Genomic DNA, 17,001 nt, shown 5'->3' with positions numbered 1-17,001 from the left:
AGTGATTGTTCATTGCCACTATAGCCTATGATAATGATGCATATTGCTTTATTATGGTACCAAGTGGACTCCCATTTCAATGGGGAATGATTCACGCATGTTAATCCATGAACAATACCAAAACTGGAGAACTAGAGTTACAGGTAAGTAACTAATTTTCTACTGCAGCATTTATATATCAGTCATTACAGGAATCTTCTGTTAAAGTTAGGTTGCAATGCATATTAATGTTTAACTCTCCTCTACAGGCTCAATCTGAAGCTCAGTGAAGATTTGGCACTAAGTGTGGGCATTTACAATCTAGTGCAGAAGGCCATAAAGCCAGCGCCAGTGAAACTCTACCGCGAGACCAACGAGCCAGTAAAAACTAAGACTCGGACCTTCAGCCGTGAGACAGGGAGTCTGCTGTTACCCAGTGACACCAAGAAGGCCCAGGTGAGCTCATTCCTGGCCCCTACAACTATGATGTGTTGGCTGATCTCTAATTCTATCAATCCTATATTGGTACTGGGAGATACCATGGCACTGTCCAGACATCCTACTCCAGCCTCAAAGTTAGAGGTAGTATAAACAGAAAAGGAAGATTGTGGTGCTAATATATATCATTTTGGAAGGGCCCCTTACAGTGTGTTACACCCAGTTCTGGAGGCCAAATCTAAATTATTATCCATGTGTCATATGTTTCTTAAAGGTAGGTTTCCATGCTTTAAGACCTTAAATATGAGTTACTTTGTTTTACTTTGGTCGAGCCAAGAACTGCATATTTTCTCATCCACCTAAATACAGCCAACTAGACTAGTGGAAGTAACTCAGTAGCATATTCTAATTAGTACAGTTAAGCAGCTGAGCGTGGCCAGCTTGGCATCCTCCTGCAATTGTCGTACGCTAGACACTAACATCTTACTCCTGGATTTCAGGGCACTTTGTATGCCTCTAGCTATGTTGTTTTATGAATCGACCTCTTGAAGTCTATCCCCAGCTGCCCCTTCTTAGAAAAGGATCTGTGATCATTATTGATGGAATATTGATCACAAATAAAGAGAACCTAACTGCACTGGTTTTCAAAATGTTAAGGATTTCTTCAGCTGTCATCGGGATAAGTTTGCATTTCTGTTACAGATTTTTTTATTTGATCTGCTCAAGGCTGAGTTGTGCACTGTTGAAACACTCTTCGCATGAAAACTGCTACAAATGATGTGTGGCTAAGTGCACAACAGCTTGACATGACATGAGGGGTGAGAGCTTTAAAAAGGTAGTGTGCTGCTTTAGCACTACAGCATGTACAAAACTAGCAAAGCACAATAGCCATCAGAGTAGAGGAACTGAGGGATTGTGTCAATTTCAATCTAGGCTGAGTTGGGATTTTGCATATCGGATCGTTTGTAGATTTATGCACCTAAATGTGTTGGTGCCGGTTCCACTCTCTACCACAGTGATGACAAACCTTTGCAGTAATCTAGGTGCCTGTGTGTTAATGGTGCTAAAGCAATGTAAACTTTGTGAAGAGTCAAGGTCAGCCTTCATTTTGCAATGACATTAAAGGAGAAAATACCCAGAAAAGAAAGGGAATATGGAGGGGCACATGTCACTTTTAATTCCATTGTCAACTCTGTAAACCTATTTTGGAAGGCCTGTGCACAAGGTGGAGGCAAGGTCCAACTCCATTGATTAGACTCTGCCTAAGGTGGGGTTATGCCACTTCAAGGACAGTGATGATGCTGGCTTTGGCCGCTGACATTTTTGGCTCACCCCGACTCCCTTAAGCGAGTTCGCCATCATTCGGAGGACTGCATATTTGTCTCCAGCAGGCACCTCTCCTCCTGGAATGGGAGTGAAAAGGATATGGGTGGCTGGTCCCCGCTAGCTGCTTGAAAGGGACTGAAGTCCAGCTTCTAGAGTGAAAACTAGGAAACCGGGGATGTTTTAAAATATCATACGGAACAAACTGTAACAAATGCTAATCAGAACCTCAGCTTTGATACCTGGCCTAGACCCCTAACCTAAAGGGATTTACTCCCAAGAAGGAGGACGCCTAGGAGAAGTGGAGAAAGGGGAACCAGGATGCGGGTCACAGTAACCCAAACGTCAATAAGGTAAATGTGCTTATAGCCTGTTGAGTGTAGAATGTTTTACATGTGTATTACAGTGCTTTTGTTTTATCAAAGTAATCCACTGTGTTGGACTGGATAATCTGTTAATGTGCTGCTGGTTGAGTGTTGTATTCTGAGTTTGCGCCTGTGTCTGCTTGCCATCTCTAGCAGTGTAAAGTGCTGATGTGGTTGTACTTGGTCCATGTTTACAGAGCCATAGTAGGACAGACCCAGAACATCGGAGGCAACCGAACCAATTACCAACATTTGAAGCCAGTAGCCCCTCCTTGCCGCTGCTCTCTCCATCCCCCCCGCTTCCTCAAGAGGGATCTGACAGTACACATTACAAATTATATGTAATAACCTCTGAAGGTACTAGATATCCACAAACATGTAAATCCTTATAAAATGAGTGAGCCCTGAATGAAATGATGAGATGTATACAACTGGGGGATGACCGTTCTGACCTTTGTCTTAAGAAACAAATATTTACTTGTAGTGAAACAAGCATTGAAAACAGGTAAGTAACTAATCCTTCTCGCCTTCGTTTAAGTTAAAGCAATTCTGTTTGTAATTAGGTGGCTTTTTAGCTTTGCTTTTATTAGTGTTTTTCAAACTTTCATGTACATAACATGCATATGTATGCATATATGTATATATATGTATGCATGCATTGATATTTGTATTTATATAGATATGCAGATGTGTGTGTATATATATGTTTATGTATATTAGGTCATTTAGTTTCCGCAAACGCTGAAAACATCACCTTGACCCGACCTCTCACGATGGGGGCTCGTGCTGGGTGGCGAGCCCTGCAATCACCTCGTACTTCCACACGCTCCTCCAGGTATGAAAAAACACGAGCCCAGGTGCATCCAAAAGTTTTATTTCAGCAAAAACGGCAACAGATAAACTCAACGCGTTTCGGGATAGTCTCCCTTGCTCACGAGTCAAGTTGTGTGAATTCCATTGGAGTAATATAAACACCATGTGACACATAAACATAAACAAAAGACTACCACGATTTATACAAACAAAGTGGTAGCTAGGGAATGATGTCTCTAAATACAGTGCATTGCTCTTAAACATGGTTAAATTAAATGGCACTCCGCCGTGAATTTATGTATATACAAAAACCACAACCTTATTTACAATTTCATTGTCACACTATATTTACAAAAGGCATTAGTTTAGAATTCTTTGTTCTTTGCTGCGCAAAAATCAATTGATAGGCGGAAGAGCTTTAAAAGACACTCATACTATAAAGTAATGTCTTAAAAATTAACCAGGTAATACCCTTGTTGTCAGTCCTATTATTACAATAGACTCGGTTCTTCCCACTATATATTATACACGCTGCGCAAACCAAATGTTAATTAATAATAGAGCCCATGTGGGCAAATATAAATTTGATTTTACATTGCCTTCCAAAAATCATGACAAATCAGTGTCGCCCTTCTGGGCAAACGTTCTAAATATTGCTTAACGCACACATTAGTGAAATATCAGCGGTTGCCAAACAAATAGAATTAAGCCCCTGTGGGCATAGTCTCTTATTTAACCAAAACAGTTTCATGAGTTGTGTATACTGCTTCCTTCACAAGGATTTTCCCATTCCCTGAAAAATAATGAAAAACTAAATTAAAAAAACACACTAACAAGATATTTATACAAATTCTTAAAAGAGTTCTATCAGCGAGCACACACATATATAACAACTTCTGGGATTATATCGGGACAGACCCTGGGGCACTACTGGCATAGCAAAAAACATTATATCACTTAGCTTCATAGTGTAAAAAGTTACCCCAAGTGTACTTCCATCTCTTCGTCATTGTTATGCCCAAGAGGTACCATAGTTTTATATCTGATTATAAACTTTGATTCAAGTCTCCTCAAACATTGTTGTCTATTTCCACCTCTTTCATTATATTTCACAGTGTCTAAGACACAGAAACTCAACAAATCTGAATTTTGGTTGTGATGACTTAGGAAATGCCTTGCTATAGGGTATGTTTTGTCCATGTTTTTAATTGCACGCAAATGCTTTAGAACGCGTAGCTTAGCTTTTTTGATTGTGCTGCCAATATAAGCTTTCATGCATGGGCAGAACAATGCATATACAGCATAATCGGTGTTGCACGATGTATGTTCGTGAATTACAAAAGGTTCCGCTGTAGAAGACAACTTTGCTACCTTTACATTCTGACTGTTTTTGCAAGCTTTGCAATTTCTACATGTAAAAAACCCCTGTACACTTGGTGATGTCGTTCTGCTGGGTTCAACTGCCTTACACAACTGGTCTTTTAATGATTTCGCTCTCTTGAAAGTTACCTGTGGAGACATTTCTACGCAGGTTGCTATATCTGGATCAGAATGTAGCATTGGCCAGAATTTATTTAAGCTTTTCCGTAATAGAAAAGCTTTGCTGCTATAAGTCGTGATGAACCTGGTTTTAGCTTCAGTTTCTTGCTCTATTATCTCAGGCTGCCTAATAAGCAATGACTCTCTGCTCCTACTCGCCACAATCTTCTGTGCATTCGCAATCGTTTTTCGCGAGTAACCTCTTGCTGCAAACCTCTCAGACATTATCTTTTCTTCAGCGGAGTATGCGTTGCTGGTGCTACAGTTGCGTTTAGCTCTTAATAATTCTCCTACAGGGATACTCTGGATAAGGGAATTAGGATGGCAACTGTGCGCATGCAACAAGCTATTGCCTGATGTAGATTTCCTGAATAATTCACTTTCTAACTTATTATCTTCAACTTTCAATTTCAGATCTAAAAATTCAAGCGAATCTTTTGACCAATGATGTGTAAATTGCAGATTGAATGTGTTTTTGTTCAATGTGCCCACAAATTCTATTGCTTGTTCTTCATTGCCTTCCCAGATTACGAAAATATCATCTATGTATCTCAACCATCTGATGGCATGCTTTTGGTACATAGATGATCTGTACGCAACTTCTTCCTCCCAGTACCCCATGAAGTACCGAGGGTTTGTTTGAAGACTTTGTTGTCAAATAAAAAATATGTCTGGGTTAGGCATGTGTGCATCATTTTTATGAGCATTTGCGTGTGATGCAAATATGACACTGATCTCCTTGCCAAAAAGTATCTACAAGCATCTAAGCCTTGTTGGTGAGGGATGCTTGTGTAAAGGCTTACTACGTCTGACAGTAGTGAGTACCTCTCTTTCCACTCTATTGTTGCAATTTGTCCCAGAAAATCTCCTGAAATAAAACTTTTGGATGCACCTGGGCTCGTGTTTTTTCATACCTGGAGGAGCGTGTGGAAGTACGAGGTGATGTTTATATATATATATATATATATATGTGTGTGTATATATACGTATATATACGTATATATGTGTGCGCGTAGAGAGTGAGTAGTAGAGAGTGAGTAGTAGAGAGTAGTAGAGCGTGAGTAGTAGATAGTAGAGGGAGTAGTACAGTTAGTAGAGAGTGAGCAGTAGAGAGTGAGTAGTAGAGAATAGTAGAGAATGAGTAGTAGAGAGTAAATAGTAGAGAGTGAGAAGTAGAGAGAGAGTAGTAGAGAGACAGGCTCTGAAGATGAAACCACGCCTCTGACTCCGAGGGACATCTGTGTCACTGCCCCAGGGCAGCAGCTGTAAAAGAAAATAGCTCCCACAGTACCACGTCTCTCCAGTGGTGTTCTAAAGCAGCAAGGAGGACCCTGGCTTGACATTCTGAGTCCACGCAGGATGCACAATGCCCATCTGATAGGCGTCCAAGCACTAGGAAGAGAGTGGAGGGGCTTCACGGTCCCGCGTGCCAGCACCCCACATCACCTTGCGCAAGGTGAAAAATTGTTTGGGTCAAAGTCTGCTCAAAACTCTTAGGAGGAGTAAAGGAGGTGTGGGGCGGCGCAGGAATTTTAGCGCCATCGGTGAAGTGTCATTTCAGACACCCATCCTTTAACAAACGGGTGCATGTGATGGTTTTAGATACCATCTGCCACCCTTGAAAAAGGCTCCCTAGGCAGCTGGCTAGAATGACCATAGTATTGTACCAGCCCAATGCAGTGGTCTGTCACGTGCTGGCAGTTTTACCTGCTTCTAAGTGCCCCTAGTTCATAGTGGTAAGTGAAGAGAAACTCAGGCTCAGGCTGCTGGCCGCCCCACCTCGTTTGTAGAGTGACCAGACTGCACCAACTGGAGAGATCTTTTGTATCAGTCTTGTATGCTACCACTTTAAAGGCGACATTGCAGCATTAAATACATGGAAACAGCTGTGAGATGAAATAATCGTGTCTTTATATACAAACTCTACGACCAGGTACTGTTAGTTTTGAAAACAACAGTAATGCCCAATAATCATCAGTCCTCCACACACTATGAACTGATCCTTGGCAAAGCTACCACGGTCCTTTACTGATAACCCTTTCCCAGACATGCTATTGACTTTTTTATGTAGATCTTACCCATCAAAACGTCAAAACTCTGAAAAATGAAAGTCGGACCGGTGCAGCCGCTTAGTATTTTCACATGATTTTCAGATTACACAGGGTTGCAGCAGGCGCACGCATGGTGGCGTGCTTTCACTTTAAACTGCGTTTAAAGTGAAAGCACTCCGTGTTTAAAGTGTGCGCATGGCGGCGTGCTTTCACTTCAGTTTAAAGTGAAAGGACGCTGTGTTTAAAGGCGTGCGCACGCATGTGCGAGCTATAACAAAATTGCGTGGGACTGTCCACTGTCCCACGGACATGCGCATGCTCTCTGCATTGGACAGATGGCGAGAGCAACCATCTTTGTCCATGCAGGCGCATGCACGAGCCCACGGAGGAGAATTGATTACAAAAGGTCCTCTCTGGCGAGAGCAGTGCATGCGCTGCTTTCGCCAGGCGAGACCTAAAAATCTGACAATTGAAAAAGAGGCAGAGGAACTTTACGTCCTGCGTAGAGTTTAAATACCCATGGCACAAAATACTGGTGTTTACAAACGTGGAGTTGTCGTGATAAGATAATTGACATCAGATATGCTGTCATTATTAATCAATTTGATGCAATGGGAAGCAAAGGGGATGAGGAGGAAGAAGGAAGCAGGTCCCACTGTTGAAGTCTGGGAAATCCATGATGAATAAACAATTCCTGCAAAAGCTTAAGACGACAAATAGGGTTGCTCTGGTAAAGAGCCTGAATAATATGGCAGGTGCACAGTAATGGGTTAAAGGCAGGCCCAACCCCATAGCCATTGTGTTTCTCTAAAGTGGACATAGAGGAGATTTGTGAATTCTGAATGGCTCCAGCCACCCATGCATAATAGTTCCAGCATACTGAGCGAGTTTGGGTTCTTGATACTAGATCAGTGTTGCCGATTCATGGAAGTTTCTTGGCTGAGCAAGATACGAGGGAGCAGTCCTCGTAAGCAATGGGTAGGCTTGACATTTTTTTACATCTAACTCTTTGGTTATGCCTGCGGCCTGATCTCTCTCACTTTTCCTGAATCCACCGTCTCCTCCCCTGACAATGGACCTTATTGTCTCACCCACCTTACTGTCTCTCAGGTCTATGGAAACCGCCAGATCGTCATGGAGAAGGAGGAGACTGAGGAGCTGAAGAAATTTGACGATCCTAGCCTGGTGCTCATCGGCTTCAAGCCCCTGTCTCTGTTTAAGCCATATCGTTTCCTGAAGCCTGCCCAGTTTGTCTACCCAGAGGAATCCTTGGTTACTGGTGAGAATCCTAGCATTCCCCCCCACGCTGCTGAGGACAGTACTAGCATAACGCCCTAGAGAGATGCTGCATAGTGATGTATTGGTAGACCTGTGAGTGGGCCCAAGTAGTGGAATAGCTGTGTGTATTGCAGGTCAGGATTGAGGTGCACTGGCAGAACTGTATATATGTTTCGGTAAAGAAAAAGGAGGGATGCTGCTGGGCAGGATTGCAGAATGAGGTCAAGGTCTCGGTTCTTTAGTCTTGGGGTACTTTTAAAAGTAACTGGATGTTTAGAAGTTTAAAGTATCTTTTCTTTTCTTACCCTCTCTCTCTTCAGGCAGTACTACCCTTTTTGCTGCTCTCCTGACCAAATGCTTAGAGAAGAAGGTGATGGCACTGTGCCGGTATACTCCCCGCCGTAACACCCCACCTCGCTTTGTAGTGCTGACCCCCCAGGAGGAAGAACTAGATGACCAGAACGTGCAGATAAACCCACCAGGTACTCTCAACAATGATCTGATGGGCTTAATAAACATTTCATCTTGGTTGTTTGTGGACAACATTTTTGGCATTCAACTGCTTAACCGTACTATGGGGAAGAGGAGCATAATCTGCCCCCTCTGTCATTAAAGTAAGGTTTGCATCTGCGTTCTTCCCTTAGCTCCCTTGCTTGGGTACACCAGTACTGTAAATGCAGCCCTCCCAAGTGGTTGGTGCATATTATGATTATTTGGTGCAGAAGCAGAGTGGGAATGCAGTAGGTGGTAGTCTCTTTGGCAGAGAATGCACCGCCCAGCATGTGCACACTCAGTCACTCTCCTCTCCCCTCACCACCAGGCTTCCATCTTATATTCTTGCCCTATGCTGATGATTTGCGGAAACTGGATGTCCCCGAGAAGGTATCAGCCAATCAGGAACAGGTGGACAAGATGAAGGAGATTGTGCAGAAACTACGCTTTGTGTACAGGTAAGGAGAGTGCTAGGGGAGCTGTCCCAACGTGGTAAAGCCCATGAAGGAAAGACGAGGTTGCCTATGTTCATAGTCATAGCAGGGTCATGTACACACAACTATCCATCAAAACCTCTTCATACTGGACAAATTGCCCTCTGACTTACCCTCTTGAAACTCAAACTTTGGACAGTAAAAAAAAGTTTTTTTAAACTAAATATGTCATTGACCATATTTTTACTGTTTTCACACAAGCATAGAAATAAACCTATGTGGTATAAGCCTGAGTCACATTGAAATTGTTGATATTCACTGTTGACCCCCCCACTAACTCAAATCCCTCACCAAAATGGAAGCGGCAAATCAGCAACCTTACATCTTCACCACGTCAAGAAACTACTACCAGCCCACCCTAAACTGCAGCCCTGGGTCATTCTTTCTTAGCCTGGATTTCAGAAAACCACTCCTAGCTTCTATTCCATAATCCATGCTGCCTGCATCGAAGCAGTATTTCACTCAAACACTCGACTCTGATCCACTCCACACAAATTACATCATAATAAGCTCACTCTCCAGGTGCAATCTTTGCTGCTCACCTATCCCAGAGTGAAAATCGAATGCCTCCCCTACAAAGCTTTGGAGCTAGATCATCCCCATACCTGGCTTAATCCATCAACCTATTAGGATGCTAAAGAGGTCTGAGGAGAGGATCCTTGGCAATACTCAAAAAACCTAATTGTAAAACCCCAAGAGCAAAACATCCCCTCTCTGATTCAGCAACATCCCCTCTCTGATTCAGCAACATCCCCTCTCTGATTCAGCAACATCCCCTCTCTGATTCAGCAACATCCCCTCTCTGATTCAGCAACATCCCCTCTCTGATTCAGCAACATCCCCTCTCTGATTCAACATCATCATTGTTGACGCTTGAACAACACCAATTATCATGTTTAGGAAGTTAATGAAACTCCTTTCTAGGCATACCTGATCAAATCAGTTCAAAACTAGTTCTAAATATCTATGCACAATTCTGGTAGTCCTAACACTCAAAGTCACGGTTACTCCTGCAGAATTCAACATTCTACACAACAGCAAACCCACTAAGAACGTTTAACAATTTGGCTTCCCCTTTAACGTTCCTAAATATTTTGTATTATTAATTCCCAAAATATATTTCTGAATGATCTTTTAAAAGGCATTAATACCCCATAATGCATTGTGCAAGGCAGGTGGTGTGGACATGCGGTGGCTAAGATCTATTGTATAATGGTTAGATACTCTTATTCTGAGTAATTACTGTACAAGCCGTGAACTAGTAGAAGAGTTCTATCTAGTTAACTAGGGAGGTTATGCTTGCATGTCTTCTGTTATGAGCTCTTTTTCGTTTCTCCTATACAGGAGTGAAGGCTTTGAAAACCCTGCCCTGCAGCAACACTTCCGGAACTTGGAAGCTCTGGCACTTGACCTGCTGGAACCAGAGCCCTTTGAAGACTTGACAGGTAGAGGGAGGTGCCCACTTGTCCTGCCATAGCAGCTGCATTCAGTATCTGGAGGATGGCTTTGGGCACCTTCCTGATCATGCTGTACAGATACAGCGTAGGAGTTGTAATCGGGTCATGTTGGTTGAACCTCTTTCAAACGGCTGTACAATGCTGACCATGCTGTTTCAAATTCAAATGACAATTATTTTACCTATGATGATGAATTATTTTACCTACCTTATGATCCCACTCTCCCCCTTTTTGTCCTTTCAGCACCCAAGGTTGATATGATGGATCGTCGGATGGGCTCCCTGGCAGAGGAATTCAAAGACCTGGTGTACCCACCAGGGTATAACCCAGACGGCAAGGCTGTTAAGAGGAAGCAAGGTGAGTGCTAGTATGTGGAATTCATTCTTTCTTTGCCCTGAAACAGATACCTCTTCCCTGCCTAGACTGAACAGAGATCTAGGCAGGCAAGAGATATCTGTTATCGGACAAATAATGAAAATAACTTACTAGGAATTGTGAAAACCGAGGGATTTCATATGGACCAGTGTTCATAATGTTGGTTGGCTTGTAAAGTATCCTGTTTTAGGTCGAGGAGGTGCTGGGGGAGGTAGAAAAGCTGTATGGTCCTTGCCGTGTACCTTCTGAAAGCACTGAGGGCAAGGGGGTTGGGTGCATGTGTGCAAGCTTTATTATCGAGAACAGGTTTAAAGCGGTACTGATTGATTGGATTCCAGGGTGTCGTCTTCATAGAATCTGTTTTGCAGATCTTCATTGCTGAGGTCAGGTTATGGTTTCATATATACGTTAAAGAGAAGTGATAAGAAACGCAGCCCTGAGAGTCCCCATATGTCACTTGAAAACAGAATCCGAGGCTTATTTGGTATACACAAGCCATAATAAATGAACCATAGTAACAATAAGTGTTAGACACCCGCTGAAGGTTTTGTCTGTCGAGTGTAAGATCTTTAACCTCGTTGAAGGCTTTGAAAATATCTGGTAACATCAGGACTTCTTCATTGTCCTCAGCAGGTGGTCTTGGATGTCCAGTTAGGCACTTTCCAATCCATGGTGGGGCAAAAGCCCGCAAATATGGTCTAGAACGTCTTTGTAGTGTAGGTTAGTCTCCACCTTATTTGTAATTTCCATTCTACTAGATGTTAACGTGTATAGCATAAGCAGTGTGGTGGTGTCAAGGAGTGCAGTAGTGAAGGTGATAGTAAAACGTGCAGTGGCTGCGTGGACATGCTCACATGTAAAGTCATAGGTGGCTAGGGGCTCTGTCTTGGGGGGGGGGTGGGGGGGGGGGATCCAGCAGGAGCAGGGGGTGTCAGTTAAGGGTTTAGCTGGGTTACATCTGTGTTGTGGGATGGGAATATTTGAGCAAACAGTGTTAAGTTGCAAGTTAGTATGGGAATTAGTATGGGGATTGGGAAGAAGGGATTTGGACAGTCAGAGAATGATGTAAGGGCAGCGTAGGTAGGGGAGGGAGTAGTATGAGAGCACAGTAGAAGTGGGTGTTAGAGGGTTGGAAATATCTGCAGGCATCATTTGTGGGTCATGGGAATGTGTGTATGGACTCAACTCAAGTTCATGGGCAGACTTTAGGAGTGAAGATAAGGATCTTTCAGTGGCTTCAGCACTTTGTCTTTTGTTGAGTCTTACAAGGTACAAGACCACATAAATGAACAGGTTAAAAAGTTGATACTTTGTAGCATTATTAACATGCAGCATCTACTTGGTGGGCTGTGAATTGAATTTCTTCTACAAAGGAGTTATATATCAGGATGTTTTAAGCAATAATGGCATCACCCCATCTATGGTATAGGCATGCTTGATTTCCTTGATGTACACTTTAAACAATAAAGGAAATCTGAAGAGTGTTCAGGAGGGTCCAACACACTAGAAAGTTCTCTTAGGGGGAGCTGTAGAGTAATCTGCTATTACAGGAGCCCACAGATTCTGCCCCAGTTGTTGATTACTTTTAACAACTTTAGTAATGTTTGGTGACCATAGTGATTTGTAGGATGAGAAACCCCAAGAATGTGCCTTTGCTTATGACTTGGAAGAAGTGTTTGCAAGTGCGCCTTTCAAGTGTATCTGGTCTCGTACAGTGTTTTTTCCATCAAAGTAGCTGAACAAAGTTTAACAAGTGTTACATTTTTGGAAGTTGGCCATCAACAGCTGCCTTTCATTTTTATTAGGCAAACGTTGTGCCTGGTCTGGGCTCTATGTGAGTTGAATTTAAGGTAATAATGTAGATTGCATCTATTTGCTTTGTAAAAACTAATCATGCTGGAAGGTTGATCAGTAAGGGCAGTAAAAGAATGGCAACCTAAATTATCAGAATAAAAGCAAACTATCACATTTTCTGGGGAATATTTTCTTTATTTGACCTCAGCAATCCGCGTCCGTTGACTACAGACTTTTTATTTTACTACCCTATTCAAAACCATGTATTGACAGTTCAGTTTATGTCTCTGCACTAGCCTGTAGTGTAATATAGAAGTTGCTTGCAAGCTTGTATTGAGGGAGGATTGATCATAGGTGTCCTTGCAAAAGCTTCTGTTGATCCTGCTTAAAATGTTCTCTGTGTTAAGATGAACGTTCAGCCTGGTGGTGCCAGCGCCTGTCGGCAGGACATACCACGAGCATCCTGCCATGTCCCACCCTAACCATTTATCTTCGGTGTTCCAGGTGACGGGAATAGCCAGGCTGAGAAGAAGCCCAAGACGGAGGTAGTCCTGTCTGAGGCTGAGCTGAGGAGTCACGTGCAACGCGGCACGCTGGGGAAACTCACTGTGCCCGTCCTGAAGGAGGCATGTCGTGTCTATCGCCTGAAAGGTGGGAAGAAGCAGGAGCTAATAGACGCACTGACAGACTACTTTAAGAAGCACTAGGCGTCTGATACATCCTGGGGCTGCCATGCATATAGCACCAGAAAATATTTCTGTTTTTCTGGTTTTCCAGGTGTGCATTTTCTTCATGACAAATGTTCGCCTCTGTGTTGTTTATTTTTTACCATTCGTATCAAAAGAGTTTCCACATAATTGTATATAGATTCACAGTGTAATGTAGGGTTTTAACCATTAGTGGCCTCTGCACAACCTATCAGGAAACTCAACAGTTGAAGGAAGAGGTTAACCTTTACTGTGATACCTGAGCACACATCATCTGTGTAACCCAAGGCGTAGCTCTACCAATGAAAATGCTTTAAGTTGCTCTCAAAGAGTGTGCTGCTAGTGTTTAAGTACATTGGCGTCATCTGAATTGAAGCAAGTGGGCATTAAAGCATTTTTCCATTCTCCGATCTCCTGTTTTGCTAGCATTTACAAGGTCTAATGCACTACTCCACCTCATGGTGCGATTTCTGCTAATTTAAATCTGTAACACTTGGAGCCAAAGTATAAAATTGTACACTAGCACTTGATTAATTCAATTAAAGTATTTTTGAAGATACATGTTCACTACTATCCTTTTTTTATGGGTATTATTGGACTGGATTCCTCTTCTAAGTGATATAATTTATGGTTTTATTGAGCAGAGGGTTGAAGGTATTTAGAAACTTAAATGCTGCCATCTTTAATCATAGGCCGGGGAGGTAGGGTGGGGTCTCTTAAGGTCACTGGAGAGGTGATTGATTGAATGTCATAGAAGAACGTGTTCAAGAAATGAGAATGTTTGAAGATCTCTAAAATATTACGCATGTTTTTCTGATTGTGTCAATTCAAAATGGAGTAGTCTTTTTTTCAGACCCGGTCACATCAAGGCTGTTATGAAACACAGAATGTATTGATTGAAAGAGAAAGAGGGATGCTCCTCATTCAAGGAGTAGTTAAACATGAAAGAAAAATGATGGGTCTTTGGGACTGCAATATTCCTTGTGGTTCAGAAGTATAAATATTTTAAGCTCAGTTTTTCTCCTTCTAGAAAGAAGTGTATCAATGACCTCTCCTTGTGGCTTGCACCTCTGTTTATTGGTTTACATTAGAGACCGGCTTTTCAAGGCGAGCCTCTAGTGTGAAAGTTAATAATAGCCATGCACAAGTCTATTTTATGGCTAGTGGGCCATTGCTCTCTTCTGTGAGAAAACACGGTTTAAGCCTGCATCACCAACAGTAAGGATCCAGAGTGCTCATTTGTTGTGTTGGGACAAACCTGTCCACTGCATGATATATATGTGTGTTCCCCTCTCCTAGTGTGCGACTTCATATGTATATGATATCCATTTATTTGGATCCTACTATCAAGCTCATCTAAGCGTGTCAACAGAGGCCTAGGCCTGCACCTGACTTTGCGAGGTTCTGGACCTTTCCTGTCACATGAAGGGGTGCACCAAATGTGCTCTCATAGTGGACATAATACTAGTGTCCCTGTCCTGGGTATAGCTCATAAAGCAGTGGTGACCGCATATTACGTTTCCAGAGATTGAAATTTTGGCAAGACCTTTTTGCCTGGGTCACTGAGAATATGGCCTAAAGGCTCCTCTTCTTTAAAGTTCTACTGTGTTTATGTCCAGAACCTTTTGCTGGCATCCTGCGTGTATGTCGTGTGTGTGAGTAGTGTGTATATAGCACATACATGTGCAGCAGTAGGATTGTGCATGTGATTCAGCCTGAGTACTGATGCCAGTTATATCAATTTAACATACCTCTTGCTTGGCATGACACACAATGGGGCATGGCAGCCACATCCCCGGACAGTGAAAGTGTGTTGCCTGGATTCCTGTGGCTGGAAGGTGACAATCCAAACACTGCTGTTAGGAGGATGGAGACAGTTACCTTCAGAAATTCCATGATGACTTTTGTTAGCAGTAGGCTGTGTATTAGTGTAGGAAACTGGCTCGATATATACTACACCAATATGAGGTATAGTGTTTATAGAGTCCAGGTGACCCAAGAGGTAGGCAGAGGTTAAAGTTAGATAGAACCTTACTCTCTATTTGTGGTAGAGTGGTCGAGCAGTAAGGCAGTCTCAGAGGACAGTGTTAAGCATTTGATGTAAACACTCAGTCAGCAAATGAATTCACACAATCAAGAACTGAATTCTAGGCCAATTGTTTTTGTATAAAAAAAATATACAGTTGTTTTATTTTAGAACCAAGTGAGACTGGCACAGGTAAGCATTACATAGTTTACAGTAATAAGTTTCTAAATGTAGAAAAGTTTGAACATGTAATAGGAATTGTACTTTGTTTGATTTACAGGGGATGCAGTAAGTTGCAATTCTTAGCAAATACAGTACATTAAAATGAATAGGCTTTTCAGTAAATTACAGGTAAGTTACTTTTCACGTTACTTTTCTAACTCAGTGCTGGATACCTAGATTCAGCACTGGGACATCTACTGAAAACAGGTAAGTAAATACGTTTTGGTTATTCGTGTGATTTTTAAAGAATATTCTTAGATTTCAAAACTCTACACTAAAAAAACGTTTTGGGAGAAAATTATCAATGTTATCCTATGGAGGGAAGTATTAACAAAAGGAGGTTCCCCTGAAATGTATTACAGGGAGGGGGGATAATCACATTCGAAAGAAATTTTGTATCCCTGTTGAAAAGCAGATTTAATTCGCTAAGTTTGTCATTATTAGAAATGGTCTAGCTTCAGTAGGGTCAAACTATCTATACCCATGTAAATTAGAGACACATAAGGCAAAGTGGACAACTGAACCAACGAATAGATTGAAACCTTAAGTAAATGTACCAAGCAAACAATAATTATAAAAAAGGATCCAAGAATGTATTTGTACCTCCCAACCGGGTTACAATCTAAAACATAATCAATAACAAAAATTAAAAAGGTTTAAAAACAACCACCATTGGTGGCAATACAATGGAAATCTCAAGCAGTCAAAGTTAAAACAGTCGACGCGGCGTTTCGGTGCTTTTTGGTTCTTGGCACCTTCTTCAGGACATTAAAAACATTTGACTCCGTATCTGTGATTTTGACAATCCGCCCCACGGACATTCTCCAAGTGCATGGCGGTGGTGGCTGCCTTCCTCCGCAGGTGGAAGATCTTTGTCTATCCCTACCTAGACGACTGTCTCCTAAAAAGCTCCACACCTGTTCTGCTTCAGAGCCATCTCTCCTACTGTCTCAACCCAATGCATTCTTTGGGGTTGCAAGTCAACTACAAGAAGTCAGTCCTCAACCCCACCCAACGATTAAATTATCTGGGCGCTTCTTTGGACTCCGCAGAGGCAAGCGTGTGTCCTTCGAAGGAGAGGTTGTCATCAATGCTTCTGAAGTGCCGCACCCTGCTCGACACCAAGTCCTACAGCCAGACAAGTGTTGTCACTACTGGGATTGATGGCCTCGTGCATCTACACCGGTCCAATGCACACCTTCACATGAGGCCTCTGCAGCAGGCACTCGAGGACCAATGATCTCAGAGGTCAGGCCACTGGGAAGATCGTGTCTCTCTTCATCAAGTAGCCAGAGACTCCATCAGATGGTGGATGAGACCTTCTCACCTGTTGCAAGGAGTTCCGTTTCATCAGTCGCCTTCAACGCAGACAGTGGTCACGGATGCCTCCATGCACAGCTGGGGTGTTCATGTGGACCAGCTGCAGGTACAAGGTCTCTGGTCTGAGACAGAAAGAAGTTATCATATCAACTTCTTGGCGCTACAGGCTGTCTATCTGGCGCTGAAATCCCTGAACCCATCTCTGCATTCCAGACATATTCAAGTTCAGACAGACAACACAACTATGATGTTCTATCTGAACAAACAAGGAGTACCAGGTCACAAGTTCTGTCTCTGGAAGCTCAATCCATTTGGCGGTGGCTTCAGG

At 42.6% G+C, this 17,001-nt stretch overlaps 1 protein-coding gene across 3 annotated transcripts in view; it reads left to right on the top strand.

Moving 5' to 3' along the window:
- The window catches only part of XRCC6 (X-ray repair cross complementing 6), a 173,681-nt gene extending 160,017 nt beyond the window's left edge, over positions 1-13,664 (top strand). For all 3 annotated transcript variants that reach the window (XM_086963493.1, XM_086963496.1, XM_086963498.1), the window contains exons 7-13: positions 249-435; positions 7,619-7,787; positions 8,107-8,268; positions 8,607-8,736; positions 10,117-10,217; positions 10,473-10,586; positions 12,903-13,664. In XM_086963493.1, coding sequence (XP_086819619.1) covers positions 249-435; positions 7,619-7,787; positions 8,107-8,268; positions 8,607-8,736; positions 10,117-10,217; positions 10,473-10,586; positions 12,903-13,105 — 1,066 coding nt within the window. In that variant the 3' untranslated portion in view covers positions 13,106-13,664. The remainder of the gene's footprint in view (positions 1-248; positions 436-7,618; positions 7,788-8,106; positions 8,269-8,606; positions 8,737-10,116; positions 10,218-10,472; positions 10,587-12,902) is intronic.
- The last annotated feature ends 3,337 nt before the right edge of the window (positions 13,665-17,001 follow it).

This window comes from Lissotriton vulgaris, chromosome 1_1 (genome assembly GCF_964263255.1).
Source record: "Lissotriton vulgaris chromosome 1_1, aLisVul1.2, whole genome shotgun sequence".
Classification (NCBI taxonomy): domain Eukaryota; kingdom Metazoa; phylum Chordata; class Amphibia; order Caudata; family Salamandridae; genus Lissotriton; species Lissotriton vulgaris.
Note: the sequence above shows the minus strand (reverse complement) of the source record. Positions and strands in the feature narration are given on the sequence as shown.